Raw genomic sequence first — 24,311 nt, forward strand, 5'->3', positions numbered from 1 at the left:
AAAAAAAAAAAAAAAAAAAAAAAAATATAATAAAATAATAATAGCGGAGGAAAGGTTGAAAATTTAAAGGGAACGAAAAAAAAAAGTGAAACATTAAAAATTTTAAAAAAAATTTTTTAAAAAAAATTTAAATAAAAAGGATAGAAAAAGAACGGTAAGGAGAGGGTAAGATTCTCTATCGAGCCGATGTGGCTTGTGAGTGACACGTTGAATGTACATAATGTTTTCCCCACTTGGCAAACACTAAAAAATTTCGAAGGAGATAGTATGCCTCACAAGGCGGACCCGAAAATTATTTTGCAAAGCCTTGGTCAAACAAAAAAATTCCGACGTGCGTGTTTGTAGAGGAGGAGAAATCAAAAATGTAGGAGAGAGAGGAACTCACTGTCTAGTTTTCCATTTTCTTCCTCTCCTTCTCTTTTATTCTCTCTGTCTGTGCAGATGGAGGTATAATTGCTTCTTTTTTTTAAACCAATGGTGTGTATGTATGTATGCATATATGTATGCACGTATGTACGCACGTATGTACGCACGTATGTACGCACGTATGTGTGTGTTTGCACCCCACTTCTTCGCCTCAGGAACTGCCTTTTCTGTGTGCCTCCCTGCGAGGCTCTTTGGAATGACGTAGCCCAGAGAAAACACTTATCGGTGATGGTGCAGCAGCTTCTGATTAAGTTTATGATTTGTTAATAAAATGTTAATAACGTAGTCTCTGTACAAATTGTCAATATCAAAGTAGCAGTTAAAATATTTGTACTTGTAATATTGGATAGAATAGTGAACGACATAATTACATCTCCACAGGGATCTTGAAATTTTTCTTATGTATTTAATAAACTGTTTGTTTTCTTTTTTATTATTATACACATATATGACTATGTGAAGAACTTTATTTTTTTTGGGTGTAAAATTGGACAAGTTTAATTCGTTTATAATATTTGTGTACATTTGATTCACAAAATGAATTTCTTCTTCATCGTTAAATCTGAAGTATATGCTTCCCATTCGCTTTCTTCTTCTTCTCATCATTCCTTGAAAGTTAAATAAGTTTTGCTTTAAATATGCTTCTAAAAATGTTAATGCCGATAATAAATGTGATAAGCATAAATCTAATATAGCAACTGTTTTTAAATTCTCACATCTTATAAGTAATAATAACCATAAAAAGGGACTACTAAGCCCGTAATTGAATAATGAAAAATGTTCTATATTTAAATTATTCAATAAACATATAATATTTTTTCTTCCTTTCTTTTCTTCTTTTTCGATTATGTTTTTAAATAAGTATAATATTTCTATGCTTACGTTTTTCTTGTGCTTATGATTTTCTACTAGCCAAATGTATCCTCCTCTCTTCAGTGTCTTCATTTTTCCTTCGTCCTCTTCATCACATCTCCTTTTCTCCCTTTGCACATGACATACCCACGAATCATGGTAGTAATCTCTTTCCATACTTCCGTTACTTCCTGTGGTTCCAAATTTCTTGTCCACGATTTCTTCAGCACTTCCTATGCTGCGAATGCTGGTGCATGCCTTGTCTACACCATTTTCACTACCGCCACTACCGCCACTACAGCCACTACCACCACTACAGCTACTCTCTGTAGAACCCACCTTGTGGTAAATGACAGGATGAACTACATTTTCTGCATCTGAATCCTGTCGTATGTAAGTGCCATCCGCATAATGCACTGGCTGGTTCACCCCGACGTTGCATATTTTATCCTTATATTTTGGGGTGAAAAAAATTTTCTTCGCATTGTTAGTCACATTATATTCATAGTAATTTATAGCATCCTGTTCATACCTTTTTTGGAAAGTGGTTGAAATATTGTTGGCTTCAATTACTTCTTCATCTGTTTGTTTCATAAATTCATACATTTCTTTGCTGGACTGTAAAAAACTGTTTTCTACTTTTTTTCCATTGTTATTATCTCTGCAACTTTGCATTTTTTTTAAATTTAGATATCGAGAAAATACTTCCTTTCCATTTCCATAGAGAAACATAGAAATAAGCATGTGATAGAAATAAAAGAAATAATCATAGCATGAAATGTTTAGTGTCTTTAACTTTGGTAAATGCACTGAGATGAGCATTTCTATCATATCGTAACTTTGAATTCCTGATAAATTTAAAATCTTCAATATATTTAAATTGTTTACATAATGACTTAAGTGCATTTTCTGCTTGTAATTTTTTATTGTTTCAAAACATTTCATATCCCGATTGTATACTATGCTGATATGCTCACATATAATGTGTATCTTTTTTCCTCTACTTAGCTGGTTCATGTATCTTGATTTGCAGTTGCAAAAGTTGTAGTTGTCACTCAGCCACGATTCCTCTCCAGATGGATCATCTTTTATTGATTCGTTCTCCATCGATTCGCTTTCCCACTTCTCGTCTTCCATCGGTTCGCGTTCCCATTTCTCGTTTTCCATCGGTTCGCGTTCCCATTTCTCGTTTTCCATCGGTTCGCGTTCCCACTTCTCGTCTTCCATCGGTTCTCTTTCCCACTTCTCGTCTTCCATCGGTTCTCTTTCCCACTTCTCGTCTTCTATCGGTTCGTTTTCCCACTTCTCGTCTTCCATCGGTTCTCTTTCCCATCTCTCGTCTTCCATCGACTCCTCTTCACCACATTCCCTGTTTAATTGCCCTTTTTTATTTTTCCAATTTTTATCTCTTACTTCCTCCATGCCACTGTGCTCTTCTTCGCCCGCATTTTCTTCTTCGACGTGGAATATACTGAACTTATGGCAGTTTTTACATTTATTGGCATCTCTCCCTGCCTCTCCCAAACCACTTGTTGCATTTTTTTTCCTTTTGGTTCTTAGTCTTCCTTTCTGATGAAGCAACAAATGTTGAATATATTTCAAGTTACTCTTGCTTACACAATTAAGTGATAAATTATTCATCAGAACTTCTTTCGATAGAAACTCGAAAAGTATTCCATAATTTGAGTAAATTATCAAAGGACAATTCACATCATTCAGACCATGAATGTGTAATTCTTCAAGAGTTCTCGCATGTGCATTTATCAATAAGCTGATATCATAAAAATTTGCATTTCTCAAAAAATCTCCTTTCAACGTTATTTTTTTTAAAAACGATTTGTCATGCAAAATCAACTGCTTCTTCTCGATTCCAAATTCGAGGCTCTTTCTAACTATAAAGGGAAAGTGGTGTAAGGTGTTGGGCAGGTAGTAATGTAAGGTAAGCGATTTGGTTATCTATGTTGCAAGCTGGAATGAAGACATGTAAATGAATCACGTGTTACACACGTTACACACGTTGCATGGGTTAACAGCGACTGCTTTCCGATTAACATGGTATATGCTGGATCATACCACAGAAAGGACTTTGGTAGACATTTTTTTCATCGTTTAAAAGGGAGAGGATGAATGCACTAAACTTATCGGGGTTCACAAAACGGACAAATTTGATGTAATTGTTCAGGTTGAGCCATTCGTTTAAATAAAAAGCCTTTTCATCTTTTATATACTCATGAAAATGTTTGCAAACAAGCTTCAATTTCAGCGTTTCATTGATTGTTAAATATTTTGTTATGTTCAGAAATGTATCACTGGAAATTCCCACGAGCAGGTGTCCATCATTTCCCTTTTGCATTATTTCTCTGGGGCGTGCGATGACGAAATGTTCGCCGAGGAGGTTACGCAAAAAAGGAGTGATAAAAATGTGTGATGTGTGATGTGAGATGTGAGATGTGAGATATGAGGCACAGTACCCGACAAAATAGGCGATTTAATGTGTGTAAAAAGTGCGATAAAATGTGTGTAAAAAGGTGTGTAAAAAGGTGTGAAAAATGGTGTGAAAAAAGGTGTCATGAAATGCGCGGGTAACTGTGCATAGACGTACGTTAGCACATAAATAAGGAATAAAAATAAGTTAACAAATAATCAATCAGATGGGTAGCCAACAGATGGGTATCAACAGATGGGTAGCCAACAGATGGGTAGCCAACAGACGGATAGCCAACAGACGGATAGCAATGCAAAACAAATTGCCGAACTGATGAATAAATAATCGAATAATCAAATGCTCTTAAAAATAAAATAAAAAGAAAAAGAAAAAGAACTCAGAAAAAAAACTTAAAAAAATTAAAACATAACTGAGAACAGACTGAAAAAAAAAAAAAAAAAAAAAAAAAATTTCCAAATTTAAGTGTGCACGGGAAAAATCCTCTTCTCTCGCGTGATAGCTTATATGACATCACTTGTTTTTTTTTTTTTTTTTTTTTTTTTTTTTTTCCACCCCGCGGGCAAGAGGGAGATTTTCCCTCTGCCTCCTCATTTTTTGTAGTCTTCCCCTTACCGCGTATTTTTTTTTTTTTTTTTTTTTTTTTTCTTTCTTTGTCCATCTTTTTACGAGCTTTCTCTCTCTTTTTTTTTTTTTTTTTTTTTTTGGGAACATTCATCGCACACCAAATTTAGATAACACGTCAGCAGGGATGTCGAGTTTGATTATTTCTGTAGCTCCTTTCTTTTTCTTACCATATTTTACCGCTACCCCTTTTTTCTTGCCCAATTTTAGATTTCCACAATGGCGCAAAGAAAAAGAAGCATTTTTTCCTTTTCGAAAATTGCCAAGGTGAATTACGACATGGCACAAGCACGGGCTGAAAAAAGGAAAAACAATTTTTTTTTTCTTTTCTCTTGCTTACACTCCAGGAGGGAAGGAGAGAATGATGTCATTTTGAAAAAAAAAAAGGAAAAGAGTGATGATTTCCCGTTAAGATTTATGGAAAATAGTAACAAGAACAACATCAGTGTTTACAATACAAAGGGAAAAGATATAAACAAATTCCAAATCGATCAAGACACGTTCTGTTCATACTTAACGAAAAGAAGGAAGTTATTCAAGTTTATTTCTTATGATGTGAAAAAATATGAACATGATATGTTTTATAAAATGAGTGATGGAGGTGAAAATGCTTTTTTATATTCGACAAAAATTAAAAAGTCCTTGTATAGTGATAGGATAAGCAGCAATTTGTATGTGAATTGCTTCCCTACCGTTGGATCATCCTCAGAAGAAACTGTCAGAGGGAGATCCTCTAACAGTAACTACAGCAATAAGGAATGTCTCAACTTATCAACAACACACCATAATGAATTTATCAAGCGGAAAAATCTATTTGACATTCTGTACAAAAAGAATAGTCTCCTTTATCTGTTCACAGACACAAGCCACGTGCACGAGATGGAAAAATATTTGAATGATTTCTCGTATCAGAAGAAGACCTCCCATACTCAGAATGGAATAGATGACCTACGTTCACACGAGGGATCAAATCAGGAGAAACAGAAAATGCAAATGTTTAAAGGAGGCAATTTTATAAAACTGAAAGAAAAACAGAAACCAATTAATATCTACTACTGTTATGTTTCACCATACAAATATATCATATCAACATATTTCAGTAAAAAAATCGCACAAAATTTAAGAGAGAATTATTTTAGTACGAACAATTTTCTTTTTATAAATGAGAGAATAAGTGTTGAAGATGAAGATACTCTACTCTTGCCTGGTAGTAGAACAGTTGCTTCTTCCAACTCTAATGACATGTTACCATCTTTACTTCTTGTAGATGATTGCTGTTATGTCAGGTATCACATAAAGGGATTGTTTACCAGGGAGGCTTCTCATTACCTCTATAATGTTCTTCTCACTATTTAGTTACTACCTATGCTGAAGTGAGAGAAACTCTTACACTATTCGGAAGAGGTGGTGCAAAAGTGGATGTGCATCTCATCATGTGTCTATCTCACCACCACCACCCTTTTTGACGATTAAAAAAGTCAAACAATACGAGAGAGAAATGAGATACACTTTTTTTTTTTTTTTTTTAACACAGTCTCATATTTATACTGTTTCCCTTGTTGTGTGATTTTGTTATATATATGCTTGCATAACATTGGAGGAATTTACACTTTCATGTCACACATTCATCAAGGTTGCAATGTGTATAAGGCATGACATGAACATTTACATAAGGCCAAAGGAACATTCCCGGGAAATGAACAAATCGATAGCATGCTTCCGTTATTTCCATTGCGTTCCAAGGAATGTACCATTTGGCTCATGGTTATTTATTTGCGATATTTCTTTTAAGTTATTTCATTTAAGTTATTTCATTTAAGATATTTCTTTTACGTTATTTCTTTTGCGTTATTTCTTTTGCGTTATTTCATTTATATTGTTCTATTTAAGCTTATTTCATTTTTTTATTTTTTTTTTCTGTACGCGCATGTGTATATGCACACATGGCGCTAACTCGTCGTGGTCGCAAATTTTTCCCATTTCCACACTATGTATTAGGCACAAATTTCTTTTTTTTTTTTTTTTTCAGTTAATCAGATTTAGGAACTAGTCTTCATTTCTTTTCATTTCTTAATGTGTAACTCTTCAGTTTTATTCATTTTGAAGTATTGCGATTTGATCAAAAGGCTTTCGCTACCTTTTTGTTACAATTTTTTTAGTCACAACTTGAATAAATTATAAATGAAAAATGCATTTTAGTTAAAGTGTAAAATTTAAATATTGCTGTTCAGGTAAAAAAAAAAAAAAAAAAAAAAAAAAATTAATAATTTTTTGAGTTATGAAAATATTAACTGATTCCGTCCTGCGCGCCCACCTATATGAGTTGTAGGGACAGTTAGCAGTTTTGTCAGTTTGCTCCTTATGCAACCGTTTACCACGTTCCTGTTTGGACCCACTTTTCTGTCGTCCACGTTTTATTCCACGTTTATCTCCACGTTTTACTCCCCTTTTCGTCCACATTTTCTTCCTCGCCTGGACCATGTCGCGGCCCCTCCCTCGCCCGCAGACGAAAAAATGTGCTACCTGCGACGAAGCCTCAGTAAGTCTGTCAACGCACTAGTCCTCCATTTTGAATTTGTGAAATGCAAAAATTTAGTGAACTATAGAAAAAGGGGGAAATATTATATGTTAATTTCTTATGATAATTTAATTTTTTATGAGAAAGATTTCTATGAAGTGCAGTTCAGAATATTTTTCTGTGACATTCAGCAGATATATCTGTGCGACAAATCAAATTATATTCACATCAATTTGAAGGCTGATTCAGTAAGGGATTAATTCTTCACTTGTGCATGCGTGTAAAAATATATATATGAATGAGTGTGTATTAAATTTCCCATTACTACTCAATTTAGTTATATATATATATATATATATATATATATGTATATATATTGTCCGATCCTGTCCTCCCACCTATACCTTATATTCACGCGCTGGCCTCCCACTTCTCCTTAATAGGCTATTAATGACATAGGCATAAAGGGAATAAACAAGAACATCCTCATCAATCAATTATGTGTTGCATACAGTACTTACTACATGTTCAACCTGAACATGGTCAGGAAAAAAAAAAAAAAAGACACAAACGATTGTTCTCTAGCGATTGCCCACGTGCATGCGCACACTTAAGTGTACATATATATACATATACATGTATATACATTTCTACAAAACATGCTAAATAAACACAAAAATTCACTTTCCCCTTCCCCTGTTACCACCACTATTGTGTCCTCCAAGATCATTCACATGCCAATTACAAAGGAAACATACGAGGAGAGATGCAGCAGAACACGTCAAAATTCTCAACTGAGAAAGGTTGATCTTTCCGTGCAGCCATTTATCGGGTTTGTTGAAAACTACATGTGTGGTGACACGCGAAAACTGCTCCGTGGATAACTACTTTGATACGAACTACTTTGAGGATGCTTACTCTCTCAGTTCACACATACAACCGTGAGTCCCTTTCCTCGACAGATACAGAAAAGTTATAATTGATAATTACTTCTTCTTCATTCACAAGTCCTTTCAAAGTTAGCATTCCTACAGAAAAAAAATTACAACGTTGTGCTTGATCTATTTTTTTTCCAGCGCATTAGCATGACACCGTGTTAGCGTAGCGATGACGAGTAACTGCCTTTCCTTTCCTTTTTCAAACGCTTTAAAAATTCTAACCTGAACTGTTCATAATATTTTTTTTGCAATCCATTATGTGCTTTTTCGAACGTATCCCCTAACCTATTCTAACCTATTCTAATATGTACAAATATGTCATAATATATTCTCATCTGTTATAATATACTCCCAAATGTTATATTTTTTTTTTTTTTTTTTCCTGACAAGACTTTGCATTCGTTTCAAGCGAGAGTGCCTTTTATATTGACCACAGAGGTAAAGGAGAGTGATGGACATAAAAATACGTGGAATACGAAATTTTTCACTTGAAAATTGTCACCTTTAGAGCGGAATAATAGCAACTTTTTAAGAGCTAGCTAAAATGTCTTTTTCTGACTTGTTCATATTTTTTTTTTCTTTTTTTTTTTCCATTTTCCATTATTCCTTTTTTTTTTTTACAAAATAGGAATCGAAATATGCATAAAGATAGACGACCAAAAAAGCATGATCCAGTTGGATGGGGTTACCAAAATAGAATGAAATAAGGATGATAAAGAAATGAATAAATATATATATATATATATATATATGTATATGCATATGCATATATGCATATATGCACACGCACACATGGCGAGATACCTCACCAGGGTGAAATTGACGTTCCACGTGTTCACATAGCCGTTCCATATCATATTCCTTTTTGCACATGTTTGCTTAAAAATTAACACCTATGCAGACGGACGACAACAATATATATCAACTGGCGAGAAATCATCTGGATTTTTTAATTGTAATTACATGAGTTACATACATATGTATATGCATAAGAATACGTAGAAGTCCATCTATAAGAGTACCTATTTGCACACCTCTCCCCCCACATTTCCATCTCTTTGTAGAACGATGCCAAAATTCCACTTATCATACGGAAAAATTTTTATTATAAAAAGATGAACTTATCAGATGATCTGGCTAAGTGGTCGGGATATGAGGTTAAGCTTTAAATTCGTTTTTTTGGAGGAAGCAGAATGCATTGGCTATTCCTTGTGTAAATACATATATGCACGTCCAGATATATGTGTACATATATATATATATATGAATGTACCAACCACATATTGTGTGAACGCTGGCTTATATACCTCCACACGGCACACTTTACCTATTCAGATTTATTTGAAGAACGAGACCCATACCATTGTTTGCATAATATTTAGGAGGTCATGTAAGTTTAACATGTAATATGTGTATGTGTATATACTTGTGTATACATGTTGGGTAATATTCCTTAGTATGGCCATGTACGTAATAGTGAGTCTCTCAAGTTTCCTCATGCGTTATGTCTAGCACGCTGAATGAACATATATTTCCTCTTTCCAAAACGACAGTCATACCTCCTCTCCTCGACAAGAGCCAAGATATATTTATCACATTTAAAATATCACACCAGAGCCAACAAGGTTAGTTTGAACAACTACTTCCACGGATACTGGCATTCGCGAATTTTCACACATGTTTATATATCCAATGTGTTCATAACCATCATGCATGTGCCTGTCATTCAGCACGTGTGTTTCACTTCAACTCGTTTTCTTTTTGATTCCTCCGCCTCCATCCCCTCCCACTTCAGAGTTCGACGTAACCGATAAGGACTTGTTTGCAGAGGTGTATGTGGTGGCTAATTCATTCACATCCAATGATATTCACAACACATTGTAAGGGATACACACATACATACACACGTGCGTATATATATATGTATGTGTGTGTAGATATACATATGTACATACAAAGTGATCGAACGGATGAATGCACACCTTTGCATGAACCCGTGAAAGTAGATAACGCCACCTCTAAGGGGAGAAACCATTGTCTAAAAGGGTTTGATAAGATCTATGTCCTTTCTGCTAATGAACATACCATTTCATAAGCAAATTTACCCTTTCTTTTTTTTTTTTTTTTTTCATTCATATTTAGCTACGCCAACTTAATACAAGTTCAAGTAGATGCCCTGCTATACAACTCTGATATATATGAATATTTCGAATCACGCTTAAAAATAAAAGTACGAGTGCATTTTGATCATACGGAATTAATTTGTGCACAGGTGTACATATACACTGCTGCACCTGTGTAGAAGCACAAAAAGGGGACTTTTGGATATGAGTACAACTCTTAACAATGGTCGCAATATTACACACACGTATATGCGTTACACATTCCTTCCAATGTTAGCCATCTTACTTCGATTGCATAAAGATATTTTTCAAGTCCATGTTGGTGATTCTTAAGGAAGGAAACGTAATGATAAGTTCTGGTATGTTTCAAGAGTATCTCTTCCTTAAACTGAGAATATGTACATTTTGATAATCAGGAGCTGTATCTCTATTTACACGACAAAAATTATGTTAAATCTGAAAAAAAAAAAATTAAACTTATAATATTTTTTTTTTTTTTTCCATTTTTTCCTTCTTTTTTTTTACAGATTTGTTGGAATTCCTTGGAGAAGACACAAAAGTGGAGAGAAATTTAGAGTACCTTCTAAATGTTATATTGAATAGGATTTCAGGTAGATTCTACGTTATGTCACATGAATAATTTCAACAGTTGCATAACTCATATAGAGGTTTATCTGAGAATATTTTCTTCTCATCATCATCATCATTACCACCACCACCATTTCCCTTTCCCCGGATTGCTTTATCATATGATAGGTGTGAATCTACTGGACACTCACAGAAGAGAAAAAATAAAAATTAATAGAATCCTGCACCGACTTACAGATTACCTTCTTTACTGTCTAGATTCGGGTTTTTTATGTAGGCATAAAAAATATATCTAGATGAGAAGTTTAAAAATAGACTTAACCTCTTCACATTAAGATTTTTTTTTTTTTTTTTTTTTTTTTTTTTCTTGTTTTTATCCTTTCTTTTGCAATAATTCACCTTTTTCTCCCATTCGATAGCGGACAAGTTCAATGTAACGGATTTGACAAATGGTGCGATCGTCATTAGTGAAGATAACAAAATGGTAGGGCGGTACTGCAACCAGGGTTCATGGTTACAACAAAATTGAAGAAGAAGCTTAGCTACACAAAGGAGACAGCATCGAGCACACATATTTTTGTGCACCATTACTGTACAATGGCAGCAACACCCCCTTCTAATTTCTAACTTTTTTTTTTTTTTTTTTTTTTATACAGGCCTTGGATGAAATCATAAACTTTCTACTGCACCTACGTGAACGGGATTACTTGATGGATTACAGGAAAGATTGTCTAGAACTACTTCGGGAAGTAGAAGAAGTTCGTGTGGGAGCAATTCCTCAGAAAGAGGAAATTTTGAATGAGATGGAGAGAGGGGCAAAATGGAGTGAAGGTAAAACAAACGATGCCAAACAAATCACAACGGGATTTACAGAAGAAATTGTAAAAGGAACAACAGCCCGGATACAAATAGAAGAACTTCTAGAAAGCAATAAATATTCGATAAATGATTTTATGCTATATCATCTGCACCAGTGTGGATACATCAACAAATTCATTCAATATCAAAATGATAATAATTATAAGCACATTATAGCATATATTTTGAGGTATGGAGTAAATATAAAAATAAAAAAAAAGATTTTAAAGAATTTATTAATATTTTCCAAGAATTATAAATATAAATATGATGACACTTTAATAAATTCTATAGTATACTTTCTTGTAAGAATATGTGAAGAAAAAAAAAAAAAAAAAAAAAAAAATTTGTGCATTTTAATTTTAAGCATATTAATAAATATAACAAATAATAATGAAGAGGCCAAGAATTTTTTAATAAAATTAAATATCGACAAAATATGTAATTTGTTAATTTTGTCAAATGATTATAACATTATTGATAAGATTATTTTACTATACATAAATTTAAGTAAAAATAAATATATGTGTCAAAGTGTAATAAACAACGGGATACTTATTCACATGTTGGATATACTTTTTAATATATATTTTATCAATTTGAAATTAAAAAAGGAAATATGTATAAATATATTTTGTGTAATTGGACATATCTGTAATTATAATAAAAAATATTGTAAATTTTTATTATCTCATTATATTGGACTTGTTGAAGTTGCAATTTTTACTTATCAGACAACAGATATTCTTCATTTTGAAAAAATTAAATTAATTTATTTTTTTAAACAAATTCTACAATATGGATACAAAAGCAAGGAACAAGTATGTACCCAATTATCTGCACTCATTATTAAGGAAATATATATTCACTCTAATGATAAAAATTTTATATACTCTGCTTTAACTCTCTTTGATGTAATCGCTACTTATAAAATTAATTGCTTGTACCTCGAGAAGTTGCAAATCTTTCACCTTTTCAACTTTATTAAGTCTCTTAATGTTATAGATTTGTATAAACGGGTTCTTCTCATAGAAGCCAAGGTCCGAAAAAATGGACAAATTCTACGATAAATTGAACTTAAAACAGACTAAACAATCATGGGGAAGCGGGCAGGCTGAGGGTACACAGTAACAATCATTTTTCCTACCCCTCACTATCATCCAAAAAATTATTACAAAACGTATATTCCTTACACCCACGTTGGATTTTCTGTGGAGGGCTAGCTATTCGAATTTCTTTATAGCTACGATGATAGGTTCCTGCTAGACAAAGGCGTAAAATGGGCAAAAATATGGGAGGAAAAATAGGGAAAAACTGGCATGGTACAGGGGAAATGTCGTGATGGATATAGTCTCATCGCACGAAATGACACGTAAAGAATTCATACGCGCGGGAGGTTCTGCTCAGTCTTGAGGTACTCAAAGGGATAAGACTCCTTGCCATTCATCCAACGAATTTTTTTTATCAAATGCTGTATCTGTTAAGGGGAAATATGAATGCATTGTGAAAGAAAATGTGGATCTTGTGTGTCCAATATGAAGACGTATTCATGTGACAAAGAAATTCTCATTTGCAATATGGATGAAACAAGGGGGTGGGGAGCCGCGTAGGGAGCTGTACATTATGAGAAACATGCGTGCAACATCGTGACGTGTTTTTTTTTTTTTTTTTTTTTTTTTTATATATGTGCTTCCTAAACTCACATCTTGAATGTCACAGATATACTTGAAAATAGTCCACATAAAATAAATGTAAGCAGATACAAATGTAAAAGGAACGAAGAAAAGAAAAAAAAGTTCCGATTTTGTAAAATGTTGTAAGGCCTGATCTACAGTAACTTTTCCCTGTGTTTCAGCTACAATTTTTTTTTTATCAATCCCATTTTTGAAAGCTTTAATTTTAAAAACTTTTAAAAATTCAAAACTTTTAATACAAATATTATTCTTTTTAAAAAGATGTGTACTACAAGCAAATCTGATCATTGTGTTCCGTGGTTCTTTTTCATGGGGTAGGGGGTGGGGAGGAAAAAAATGGGATAAGTTTTTCGCCATGGGATGAAAAACGTAGAAAAAAATGAGTGCCAAAAAAAAATATATTGTTGAATGTGTTCTCTTTTACAATTGCAGCATTGATCGATGCGCTTCGTAATGTCGCTGCATAAAATGTTGAGAAGTATTTCCTCATAGAATGCTGAATAGCGTTGCACGAAAAATGGTATGCTTCCGCCCGAGCCCACTTCATACATACCAGGCTAAAGCGTCGTGCTATTCAATTTTATGGCTCATACAAATTTTGAAATATTTTTCGCCTTAATAAGTGATCTGAACAGGTGGAAAAACGAAAAAAAATGAGAAGAATGAAAAAAAATGAAAAAAAATTAAAGAAAACGAAAAAAAAATATGTATATATATATGTATATATGTGTATATATGTATATATGTGTATATATGTATATATGTGTATATATGTATATATGTGTATATATGTATATATGTGTATATATGTATATATGTATATATGTGTATATATGTATATATATGGGCCCATGGGAGCCATTTACATGTGTGCCCACGTTGATGTTTTTTTACAGCCCCCAAATGAGATCGCGGTAGAAGTGTAAAATACAAGCATGCTCGCGCAAGTAATTGCTTTGTGCATATGTACATGTAGATATTATATATATGCATATATATATATATAAGTGTTTTTTTTTTTTTTTTTTTCCTCTTCTGAAGGGAGCCTCACCTTTAAGATCAATTTTTCTACTAGGAGTGTTGTTTTTTGTTTCCTCACAAATGATATCCAAGCTCTTGCCCTGAAGGTTATAGAAAGGGTGTATGTGGAATTTACAATAATTAAAAAAAAAAAAAAAAAAAAAAAAAAAAACTCATAATATTACATGCATATGAGCTTTGCGTGTTGTTTTTATCACATCCCCTTTTCCCCCGCGTATGCAAGCCCATATGCTTACATATATATATATGACGTAATGGAATAGAAGAAAAAGTACTTTTACATTTTTACACTTACACATTTCAGCCGTTCATGAGCTGTGTGAATTTTTTGGAACATCTTCTTCCAGGTATTAATGCTATACGTGTTTACTATTTTTTTCGTTATTGGACAGAAAACATTTGCTGTCATATCTTTATTTTCAATGATCTGATTGTTGTATATGTCTAATGTTATTCCATTTTTGCAAGTTGTTCGGGAGTAAAACTGTTAAGAGGACATGACATGGGAAAATTTGATATAAGGGCATATGTGTTATAAGGACAAGTGACTGTATGGTTTCAAAGGTCTTTCATTTTCAGCGTTGTAATTTTTTTTTTTTTTTTTTTGTTTGTTTGTTTTATTTCTGCATTTTACCTCGAAAAATCCGTACAACAACTTGGAAACATCATCCTCGTTTTTGTGTGGTACATCCAATTTGTTGGAAATGTCGCTGCGGGTGGGGAGAAATGATGGGAAGAAGTGATATGCAGAAGTGATGAGTAGAAGTGATATGCAGAAGTGATGAGTAGAAGTGATATGCAGAAGTGATGAGTAGAAGTGATGAGTAGAAGTGATGAGTAGAAGTGATATGCAGAAGTGATGAGTAGAAGTGATATGCAGAAGTGATGAGTAGAAGTGATGAGTGGGCTGTGTTGTGTATTGTGTTGGTGTGCACAAATCACTCCATTTCACTCAGATGACGCGATACTTTTTCTTATTCTTTCTAAAGCTTCCACTTTTGTGACATTGTCGATTACCTAGTATCCGTGTAAAAGGGCATTTCTACGTCATCCTGGAGAAAAAAATCTTAAAATGGGAAGAGATAAAGAGAAATTTCATCGAATTCTTATTTCAAATGCATGAAATTGATACATTGAGAGGATGAGAAAAGGTATACGGCACCCTCCCCTATACAAATTCATGTACCCACCGGTGGGGCGTTACAACTTATGTGCACGAACCGAGGAACATAATCAACTTCACTTACACTCGCTGTTAATTTCGAAGGAGGACGCATTTTCACGTTCTATGAATCTGTCAAGCGAAAAGGAGAATATACATACGTACACGTGTGCATATAAGTATGCATATAAGTATTCATATAAGTATGCATACGGGCATGCATACGGGCATGCATACGGACATACATTGACCCATGCGTGTGGGCACCCCGTGAGCTTTTTTCATTCTCTACTTGTATGGTGGTAGCAAAGGTATTTCCAGGTTTTGCAAAAAGAAGTACGTCAACAGGAAGAGAGCATAGGAGCTGAAGGTGCCTTGTGATCTATCGTTTGAACATGAAAAAAAAGACGTTCATAAAAAATTTTCACTGATGGGGTATGGTATAAATGTACATATACATATATATATGTATATATAAATGCACATACACATGCACATACATGCAGTATCAATCCTGGAACAAGAAAAAAAGCCGCGCCCCAACTCTGAAACGAGGGGAATTCTTCTCTCACCTGTTGTTAATATTCTTCTGCTTGGCCCAGTACTTAATGATGCGGTTTATTATCATAATTCGTTCATCCATGCTGCAGAGAGTAGATACAAACTTGGTATTCACAATGGCAACAGTATTGTTAATGCTAATGTCACAAATGTTGTTCTCTTCCTGGTAAATTTTTGCTATAGGAACGGATGCCTTAATAATATTCACTCTTAGAGAAGGATATATTAAATTTATTGCACTTTTAATCACATTCAAAATGTACATATAGGAATTCTTATCTTCACAATTTTCTACAACTATACAACAGTCTATGTCTGAGTTCTTTATCCTTTTTTTTGGCGAGGTTAAAATAAAAAAAAAGGGAGAGAAAAGAAGTAATCTCCGTGTGTGTGTGTGTGTCTTTACCTAGATGTTCACATAAGCACACATAGGTGCGTGTACATTCATATGCAGATAGATTTTATGTGAATTTGTTTTTTTTTTTTTTTTTTTTTTTTTTTTTTTTTTCTCCACGTTTTAATTCTTTTTCGACATACCATATGTTATTTTCACAGGATCCGACGAAATAAATTTTCCCCTTCAAGTTTGGCTTAATTGCACTTTTTAACAAAAAATAAATTTCCTCTTTTTTCTTATCAATAAAAGAATTTTCAATCAGTTTTCTGTGCATGTCTAAAATTTCTTTTTTCAAATTTTCTTGATTTACAAAATTATCTGTAAGAATAATTTTGTGCTGTTTGTTTTTCTCAGCACTTTTTTCATTTTGAACTGACGAGAAATAATTCTGGTCTCTCTTCCATATAGACCATCCCCTTTTTTTATTTTTGCAGAAAAATCTTCTCATCTGTTTGTCTTCAAAGTATGCTTCATAGAATTCTTTCATTATAGATGAGTTCTGCATTTCACAGCCCCCTCCTCCTCCTGACATATGGACACCCATTCTTTTTTTGTTATAACGAGGACGATCCCTACTGTACAAGGATCCACTATCATCATCGTGCTGATGCCTTATGCTTACTTTTTCTTCATTTTCTTTACTTTCTTTACTTTCTTCATTTTCTTCTTTTAGTTTTCCTTTTTCTAAATTGAAAGAAGGTAATGTTTTTTTCTTTACACATCTTCGCAGCTGAAGAGAACTTAACTCCATCCCAGCTCGTCCTTTTCGAACCAAATTATTCTTCACTTGACATGTTCTTTTTATGTATACATTAAAATGGCTAGCTCTAAGGATGTTTTCCATTTTTTTTTTTTTTTTTTTTTTTATAATGCCATAACCTTTTCTCGTGTTGAAGTAAACCCTGTTTTGTTCTTTTGATGAGCTATTTTTTTTTCTCAATGTGTCAAGATTTGCATCACAAGTAAAGGAACAATGTCGTGGTATGAATTAGGTCTACAAAAATAAACCTTCAGGTGGAGTGTTTGACCATAGGGGTTTATATATTCCATATGAAATGATGAAAAGTTACAGTAATTGCAACATGTGGAATTTGAAAAAACATTCGTACTCACAGTCGAGGTTGCCGCTGTGTAGCAGTTGCAATCACAATTTGAATATATAAAAAAAAAAAAAAAAAAAAAAAGGGGAAATCACACATAACACTGCAAGCTGCTTATCCAGTTTTCCTTGTTTTATATCTATATCCCCCACAAACACCTACAATAATTTCAGAATTTTTTTTTTTTTTTTTTTCATTTCCAAGTGGGAAAAAACGTAAAAAAAAAAAAAAGTATTACCCAAACGAGAGAGTGGATGTTTATATACCTTTTTCAATGAAAAGAGGTATTATTATTTTCTTAAAAAAAAAAAAAAAAAAAAGAACTAGGTAGAGGCTGACACATTTTTCACCTACACAGCTGAAAATGAAAGAGCAAAAAAACAAACATGAACTTGCCTCGGACTGAAATTATAAATTTTTGAAGAAGAAAAAAAAAAAAAAATATGTGTTTTTTGTTTCAACTGGTATGTGATAACATTTTTAGGGGATATAAAAATATACTGCTTCTTTTCTCCCTTCTTTTCTCCCTTCTTTTCTCCCTTCTTTTCTCCCTTCTTTTCTTCCTTCTTTTCTTCCTTCTTTTCTCCCTTCTTTTCTCCCTTCTTTTCTCCCTTCTTTTCTCCCTTCTTTTCTCCCTTCTTTTCTCCCTTCTTTTCTTCCTTCTTTTCTTCCTTCTTTTCTCCCTTCTTTTCTCCCTTCTTTTCTCCCTTCTTTTCTTCCTTCTTTTCTCCCTTCTTTTCTCCCTTCTTTTCTCCCTTCTTTTCTCCCTTCTTTTCTCCCTTCTTTTCTTCCTTCTTTCCTCTCATGCATTGACAAAAATGAATGGATCCATCGGTTGATTATTTCACATATGCACAGTTACCCATGCACCCATTTTTTTCACCTCACTTTGGGGAGAAGGGTGTAAATATATATATAGAGATTGAACGTGGCTTGAGTCATAGATACACGAGTTCAAATGTGTATACAAATCCATTGTATAAAAAATGTGGCTTATTCGGGTGCAGAATATTCATTGCAACGGAGAGTTACATGGATGATATACCTCTCAGTGTGGCCTACTCAGATATGCGCACTCAGATTAAATTGATCGATTATGGCCACTTCTGATGATGTTCACCCCTTGAAGCAACCTGTACCATATTGTATCAATCCCTGTTTAGACTCGTCTGCCAGGATTGTACTCATTTCGAATCACTTCTCCTCCCGACGTTTTTTCAATATATCATCCAAATCAGTCTTACTAACTTGTTCGTAGCGAGAGAACTCCATTGTATAGGTTCCCTGTCCCTGTGTAATTGCCCTTATCTCGTTTATATAATTGAACATGTGCTTGAGTGGTATGTCAGCATGTATGTGTACCATGTTCATTTGACTAAGAATGTTGGTGACAAGCCCTTTTCGTTTTGTAATACTGGTAAGAATTTTACTTTGATGTTCATAATGGGAGATGATTTCCACGAGCATAATTGGTTCTAAAAGTACTGGAGAAAAGTTTTGATAATTTTCTTTAATTAGATTAATAGTTGCTTTTTTAAATGCCAAATCGTTACTGTCCACTTCATGTGTTTTTCCACCAATTAATCTCATTTTCATGTTAATAATTTCTGAACTGTTCAGATACCCTTTTTCTATTTGTTCTTTAAAAGCTTTTTCAATAGATAAGATAAAATTTTTTGGCAAATCATTTCCAATTACTTCATTGACGAAAGTACAATATGTTGTTTCATTATAATCATCTGATACTGTTTCAAAAATTGCATGAACATGTGCATATAATCCTGCACCACCCTTTTGTTTTTTATAAGTGTACGTACATTCATACGGTTTGGTAATAGTTTCCTTGAAATTTATTTTCGGATTTTTTAAATTTACATTAATATTGAACTCTCTTTTTAATCTCTCTTTATAAATTTCTAATTGTAATTCTCCAATTCCTTCAAAAATTATTTCCTTTGTTTGTTCATCAGTTTTCACATGAAATGTTGGATCTTCCTTTACAAATCTGTTTAATGCCTTTGTCAATTTTGTTACGTCTCCCTTCTTTTCAATATCCACAGCGACAGATATTACTGGCTTAGGTACATGTATATTCAGTAAATGTAAATTGGAACATATTCCATTCGTGTAAGTTGTCCCAGTTGTTCCGCTAATTCCATTTATTGCAACAATATCACCTGCATATGCTTCAATAACTTCGTGTGCCATATTTGAGTGCATTTTCATAATTTTTTTTATTACTTCTTTTTTATTTGTTATCATATTTGTTATCATATCCTTTTTTTTAATTTTCCCTTGATATATCCTGAAATAACTCATTTGACCATACATCGAATCTTCTTGAATTTTAAATAGAAATCCTACCATTGGCAGAGAACTATCGCAATGTAGTTCTATACGTTTCTTGTTCTTGCTTCGAATTTGTGTATTGGAACTTCCACTATCGATAACCTCTTCCTTCTTGTCATGATGGTCTCCTCCTCCTTCATTGTACACATACCCATAACTGCTGATCTCATTAGGTGAAGGTAAAAATTTGCACACGTAATTCAGCAGAATTTGAACTCCTATATTATTTTTTGCGCTACCCAGACATATCGGTACTATCATATTTTTTATAGTGCACTTTCGTATAGCAGCATACACATCCTCATTTTTGATATTTTTAATTTCTTGGTTCAGATAAATTTCTGCAAATTCATCATCTATATCGGCTAGCTTTTCAAAAATTCGTGTTCTCAACATTTCCATTGTTTCGTGAGAAAAGGAAGGATCGTTCAGAATCACCTCAGTGTCTTTTACTTCTTCTACTAGTGCACCATTCGGACCTTTGAATAAATAACATTTTCTGGAAATAAGATCGTATACCCCTTTGAGTTTTTGTTCTATCCCAATTGGCATTTGTAGCAATAAAGTATTTAAATTTAATTTGTTTTCAATCATACTTAAAGTCCTCTCGACGTTTGCACCATCTCTATCTAATTTATTAATAAACAAAATTCTAGGAATGGAATATCGATTCATTTGTCTATTTACTGTTAATGTTTGACTTTGAACTCCTGAAACGGCACAAATAACCAGAACCGCTGCATCTAAGACTCTTAGAGATCTTTCCACTTCAATTGTGAAATCCACATGACCTGGGGTATCAATTATATTAATTGTAAATTTTTTATTATTAAATTCCCAATTACAGTTAGTTGCTGCTGATTGAATTGTTATTCCTTTTTCTCTTTCTAAATCCATTGAATCCATTGTGGCTCCTACTCCATCACTTCCTCTAACCTCATGTATGCTTTTTATTTTCCCAGTATAATACAAAATTCTTTCTGTTAAAGTCGTTTTTCCTGCATCTATATGTGCACTAATTCCAATATTTCGTAAATTTTCTACACAAATTGATGAAAATTTTCTACCTGAACTGTTCAGAAAAAAAAAAAAACAATTTTTTTTTTTTGCCACCTTTTTCGTTAGTACACAATAAGCAAGCCTCCTCAGAACTAGCGATCTGTATACTATCATAGTGCATATTTTTGTGTCAAACGAATGTGGTTGATTTAGAAAAAAAAAAAAAAAAAAAAAAAGGTTCAAATGGGTTTAAATATTCTCCCTAACCCTAAAGTATTACTTATTCCTCTCCTTGTTTTAATAGCCATGGGGAATTTATGGAGATCGGAATATGTAGTGTTATATATATATATATATATATATATGTAGGTAGTAAAATACATTTTTTGTGGAAACCGCTCCTGAACGGTCCAATGTAGAAAAATTTTAATTCAGTTTCGTCCCTTGTATTTTCCGTGGCATGCGTAAAATTTAGTACAAATATATGCATTTTAAAACGAGCCAAATGAGCTTTGCTCAGAGAGGAGGGAAATACCTTGTGCAGGAAAAAGGGGCGAAAAAAAAAATGAAACACCAAAAATGGAATACCAAAAATGGAACGCCAAAAATGGAACACCAAAAATGGAATACCAAAAATGGAACGCCAAAAATGGAACACCAAAAATGGAACACCAAAAATGGAACGCCAAAAATGGAACGCCAAAAATGGAACACCAAACATGGTGTTAAGTCAAAAGGTTGGAGAAAAAAGGAAGACGGAAAACTTCAAATGCTCAAAACGCAGGGGGAAAAAAATATGGAAGGAGAGAAGTGTTAGAAGAGGAGGAGAGGAAATTCCTTTCTTTAAATATAATACCCACCTGGGAATACATACACATGAAAAACAAATTCTAGGGATAGAGCAGAATTGAAGTTCTTTCATACAAAAAAAAAAAAAAAAAAAAAAAAAAAAGTTTCTCAATATTTGGCAAGTTCTTGCATGAAAAAAAAAAAAAAAAAAAAGTTTCTCAATATTTGGCAAGTTCTTGCATGAAAAAAAAAAAAAAAAAAAGTTTCTCATTATTTGGCAAGTTCTTGCATGAAAAAAAAAAAGTTTCTCATTATTTGGCAAATTCTTTCGAAAAAAAGAAAAAAAAAATTCAGGAAGCCTGTTCTTAATTGTGCTCCTTTCGTCCCTAACCCTGCAACTTTATGAGAACTTTAGAAAAAAGCGATGAAAAAACACTATGGACTACGAACTGTATTTAATTTCAAACATTTTGGGTAAAAATTATGCATATTATGTTGCTCTGAGAGAGAGGAGGCACATACATAGATGGCTATGTTCATAGTTTTTTACCTAAAGGAGGAAAAAAAAAAAAAAAAATAATAAAATAAAAAAAGTGAAAAGGTGAAAAAATGAGAAGATGAGATGAGAGTTAGTAGCTGACGCCGTGAAAGACATATCATCAAACACAACTACTAACAGGTGGATGACACCTCTATCCATATCAATCAGAGATGGCCCCTTCCCCTTAGTGCATAATAGTTCCCCTTCCTACTTTTCAACGCAGGTATATCCATATCCATTTTGATATTCATTTTTCACTACTTATTTTCGGAAGAAGAGAATGATTTTCCATAAAAAGAGGAAAAAAAATACCCAGGCCCACATATGAATTTGAACATCCTAAACCAGACGCTTTTATATATATATATATATATATATATATATATATATATATATATATATATATATATTGTTTTTTTTCTAGTTGAAACATCTAAGGAAATAAGAGGCATATTTATGTCGATGAAGTGTTAAGAGACACAAAGGAATAGCCACTGTTATTACCATTACTACCATTGTTTCCATTGCTACCATTGTTTCCATTGCTACCACCGTTTCCATTGCTACCACCGTTTCCATTGCCACCATCGTTTCCATTGCTACCACCGTTTGCATTAAGACTACTTCATTTATTTATTCATTTCTTCTGCTAGCATAACTGACAACAAGCAGTATGAAAGACAGCGAATTTGTTGGAGGCAAATTAAAACTGAAGGTTTCAAAAATAAAAAAAGGAAATCACTCAAAACATGTAAACCATGCAAATGAACAAAGTAGGAAAGAAAAAAAAAAAAAAAAAAAAATATATATCAGGGAAGAAAAAACTGACAGAAGTAGTGATGTTGTAGAAAATGGAACAGGTCATTACAACGAACCATTTTTCGGTGAGACGAAGTCTCATGACATGTGCAAAGGTGGAAATATTAGTCTACTTGAAAATGAAGAAGGGATTGTGATGGATGATAACAAGGAAATGTCAGCTGATGAAACAAAATTGAAGGAAGTTTTACAACTCAATTTAACCGAATCAGAAAAAGCATATCAGTTAGTTTTAAAAAAAAGAGAAAAACAACGAATTGAAAATATTTTAAAAGAAAGTTATCGTGAACGGTTGCAGAAATTCAATGATAACTTAGCGTCCCTTAGTGAACATTTCGATATACCCAAGGTTGGACCTGGATAATGTCACCAGTACAAGAGTTAGCCACAGGTGAGGCTCTCCGTAAATGTACATACATATACTGAAAGATCGTGGTTTTTTTTTTTTTTTTTTTTTGTGGAAATATGTTTACCATCTCCTATACATATTGTGCTTCTGTCTGCATACTTGATTTGAAAAAAAAAAAAAAAAAAAAGAAAAAAGAAAAGAATACTTTTTTTTAGTGCTGTTGGTGATGCTTTTTTGTTACTCCCTTCGTCAATTTTCACCATCTAAGCAAAGGTACCTATTTTAATTTAAAATTTTTTTCTGTTTCGAAAATTAAATAGTATTTCTTATTCACGTAGTAAAGTGTGGAGACTGAAATGTTTTGTTTTGTCAAATGGCATCTCATGTTGCACTATCACGCCATTGTGACATGAATCAACAGGGGTAAAGGTAGGGCGGAGTAAGTCACATTCTGTGTATGCAAATGTAGCGGGGTGAATAAGCACAGATCTACATTTACACAATGTTAAAACAAAATGAAAAATGAACGCCATTCAGACAAGTATAATTAACCATTTAAAAGGAAAAAAAAAAAAAAGGGGGCGTGGATGCCAATAAGCAAACATATCTTTGTTGTTTTGTTCTTTTGTTGTCTTGTTTTTTTGTCTTGTTTTTTTGTCTTGTTGTTTTTTTCTTTTTTTCTTTTTTTCTTTTTTGGAGTTGAAAAATTTGTATTCAGTCTGAACAAGAAGAGTGTATAATATTCTATGAGTCCTCATGCACACGTATATGTGTGTACATTTATGCATGTGTGCATTCACAAGCACGATTGCATTTCATGAAGAGACCATGTTTATACGGTTTGCTACAAAAGCAGGTGGATGGTAGTGTGGTGTTTCTTAAGATTTAATAAGTGCAAGGAAGCAAAACTGGGAATAATAAGTATGTGACTCGGCCATTATTAATTTATACAAACACTGCTACATTTAATTCATTCAAGAAATTAACAAGTTGACATACTAAAAGGTGTATAAACTTTTTTAAAAAAATTATGGACAGAAAAATGCATATATATAACACACACATACATGAGCATAGACACAACGGGTATATATTGTGCACACGTGAAAAAAAAAAAAAAAAAAAAAAAAAAAATGAGAA

General features: G+C 33.1%; 7 protein-coding genes across 7 annotated transcripts; 3 read left to right on the plus strand and 4 right to left on the minus strand.

Moving 5' to 3' along the window:
• Positions 1-645: 645 nt before the first annotated feature.
• Positions 646-3,631, minus strand: PGO_144990 (F-box domain containing protein; the record flags this gene model as incomplete). Its single annotated transcript, XM_028690489.1, has 2 exons — positions 646-3,170; positions 3,352-3,631. The coding sequence occupies 2 exons, from the start codon at positions 3,629-3,631 to the stop codon at positions 646-648; spliced, it is 2,805 nt and encodes a 934-aa protein (XP_028546290.1).
• A 933-nt stretch (positions 3,632-4,564) lies between these two features.
• PGO_145000 (hypothetical protein, conserved) lies at positions 4,565-5,701 on the plus strand (the record flags this gene model as incomplete). Its single annotated transcript, XM_028690490.1, has 1 exon — positions 4,565-5,701. One exon carries the CDS (start codon positions 4,565-4,567, stop codon positions 5,699-5,701), a length of 1,137 nt encoding a protein of 378 aa, XP_028546291.1.
• A 1,158-nt stretch (positions 5,702-6,859) lies between these two features.
• Positions 6,860-12,440, plus strand: PGO_145010 (hypothetical protein, conserved; the record flags this gene model as incomplete). Its single annotated transcript, XM_028690491.1, has 17 exons — positions 6,860-7,111; positions 7,307-7,405; positions 7,589-7,695; positions 7,826-7,881; positions 8,192-8,239; positions 8,430-8,485; positions 8,703-8,756; positions 8,866-8,958; positions 9,137-9,191; positions 9,355-9,426; positions 9,597-9,681; positions 9,944-10,031; positions 10,202-10,283; positions 10,452-10,535; positions 10,681-10,785; positions 10,932-10,996; positions 11,169-12,440. 17 exons carry the CDS (start codon positions 6,860-6,862, stop codon positions 12,438-12,440), a joined length of 2,673 nt encoding a protein of 890 aa, XP_028546292.1.
• A 153-nt stretch (positions 12,441-12,593) lies between these two features.
• On the minus strand, positions 12,594-13,352 carry PGO_145020 (hypothetical protein, conserved; the record flags this gene model as incomplete). Its single annotated transcript, XM_028690492.1, has 3 exons — positions 12,594-12,632; positions 12,758-12,847; positions 13,074-13,352. 3 exons carry the CDS (start codon positions 13,350-13,352, stop codon positions 12,594-12,596), a joined length of 408 nt encoding a protein of 135 aa, XP_028546293.1.
• A 292-nt stretch (positions 13,353-13,644) lies between these two features.
• Positions 13,645-17,069, minus strand: PGO_145030 (hypothetical protein, conserved; the record flags this gene model as incomplete). The annotated part of the gene is made up of 9 exons (XM_028690493.1): positions 13,645-13,691; positions 14,116-14,185; positions 14,401-14,578; positions 14,756-14,815; positions 15,123-15,171; positions 15,353-15,399; positions 15,560-15,649; positions 15,840-16,157; positions 16,366-17,069. The coding sequence occupies 9 exons, from the start codon at positions 17,067-17,069 to the stop codon at positions 13,645-13,647; spliced, it is 1,563 nt and encodes a 520-aa protein (XP_028546294.1).
• Positions 17,070-18,519: 1,450 nt separating this feature from the next.
• On the minus strand, positions 18,520-20,847 carry PGO_145040 (elongation factor G; the record flags this gene model as incomplete). Its single annotated transcript, XM_028690494.1, has 1 exon — positions 18,520-20,847. One exon carries the CDS (start codon positions 20,845-20,847, stop codon positions 18,520-18,522), a length of 2,328 nt encoding a protein of 775 aa, XP_028546295.1.
• Positions 20,848-22,676: 1,829 nt separating this feature from the next.
• PGO_145050 (hypothetical protein, conserved) lies at positions 22,677-23,186 on the plus strand (the record flags this gene model as incomplete). The annotated part of the gene is made up of 1 exon (XM_028690495.1): positions 22,677-23,186. The coding sequence occupies one exon, from the start codon at positions 22,677-22,679 to the stop codon at positions 23,184-23,186; it is 510 nt and encodes a 169-aa protein (XP_028546296.1).
• Between the last annotated feature and the right edge of the window lie 1,125 nt (positions 23,187-24,311).

Source organism: Plasmodium gonderi (assembly GCF_002157705.1).
Source record: "Plasmodium gonderi DNA, contig: Chr14, whole genome shotgun sequence".
NCBI lineage: Eukaryota > Apicomplexa > Aconoidasida > Haemosporida > Plasmodiidae > Plasmodium > Plasmodium gonderi.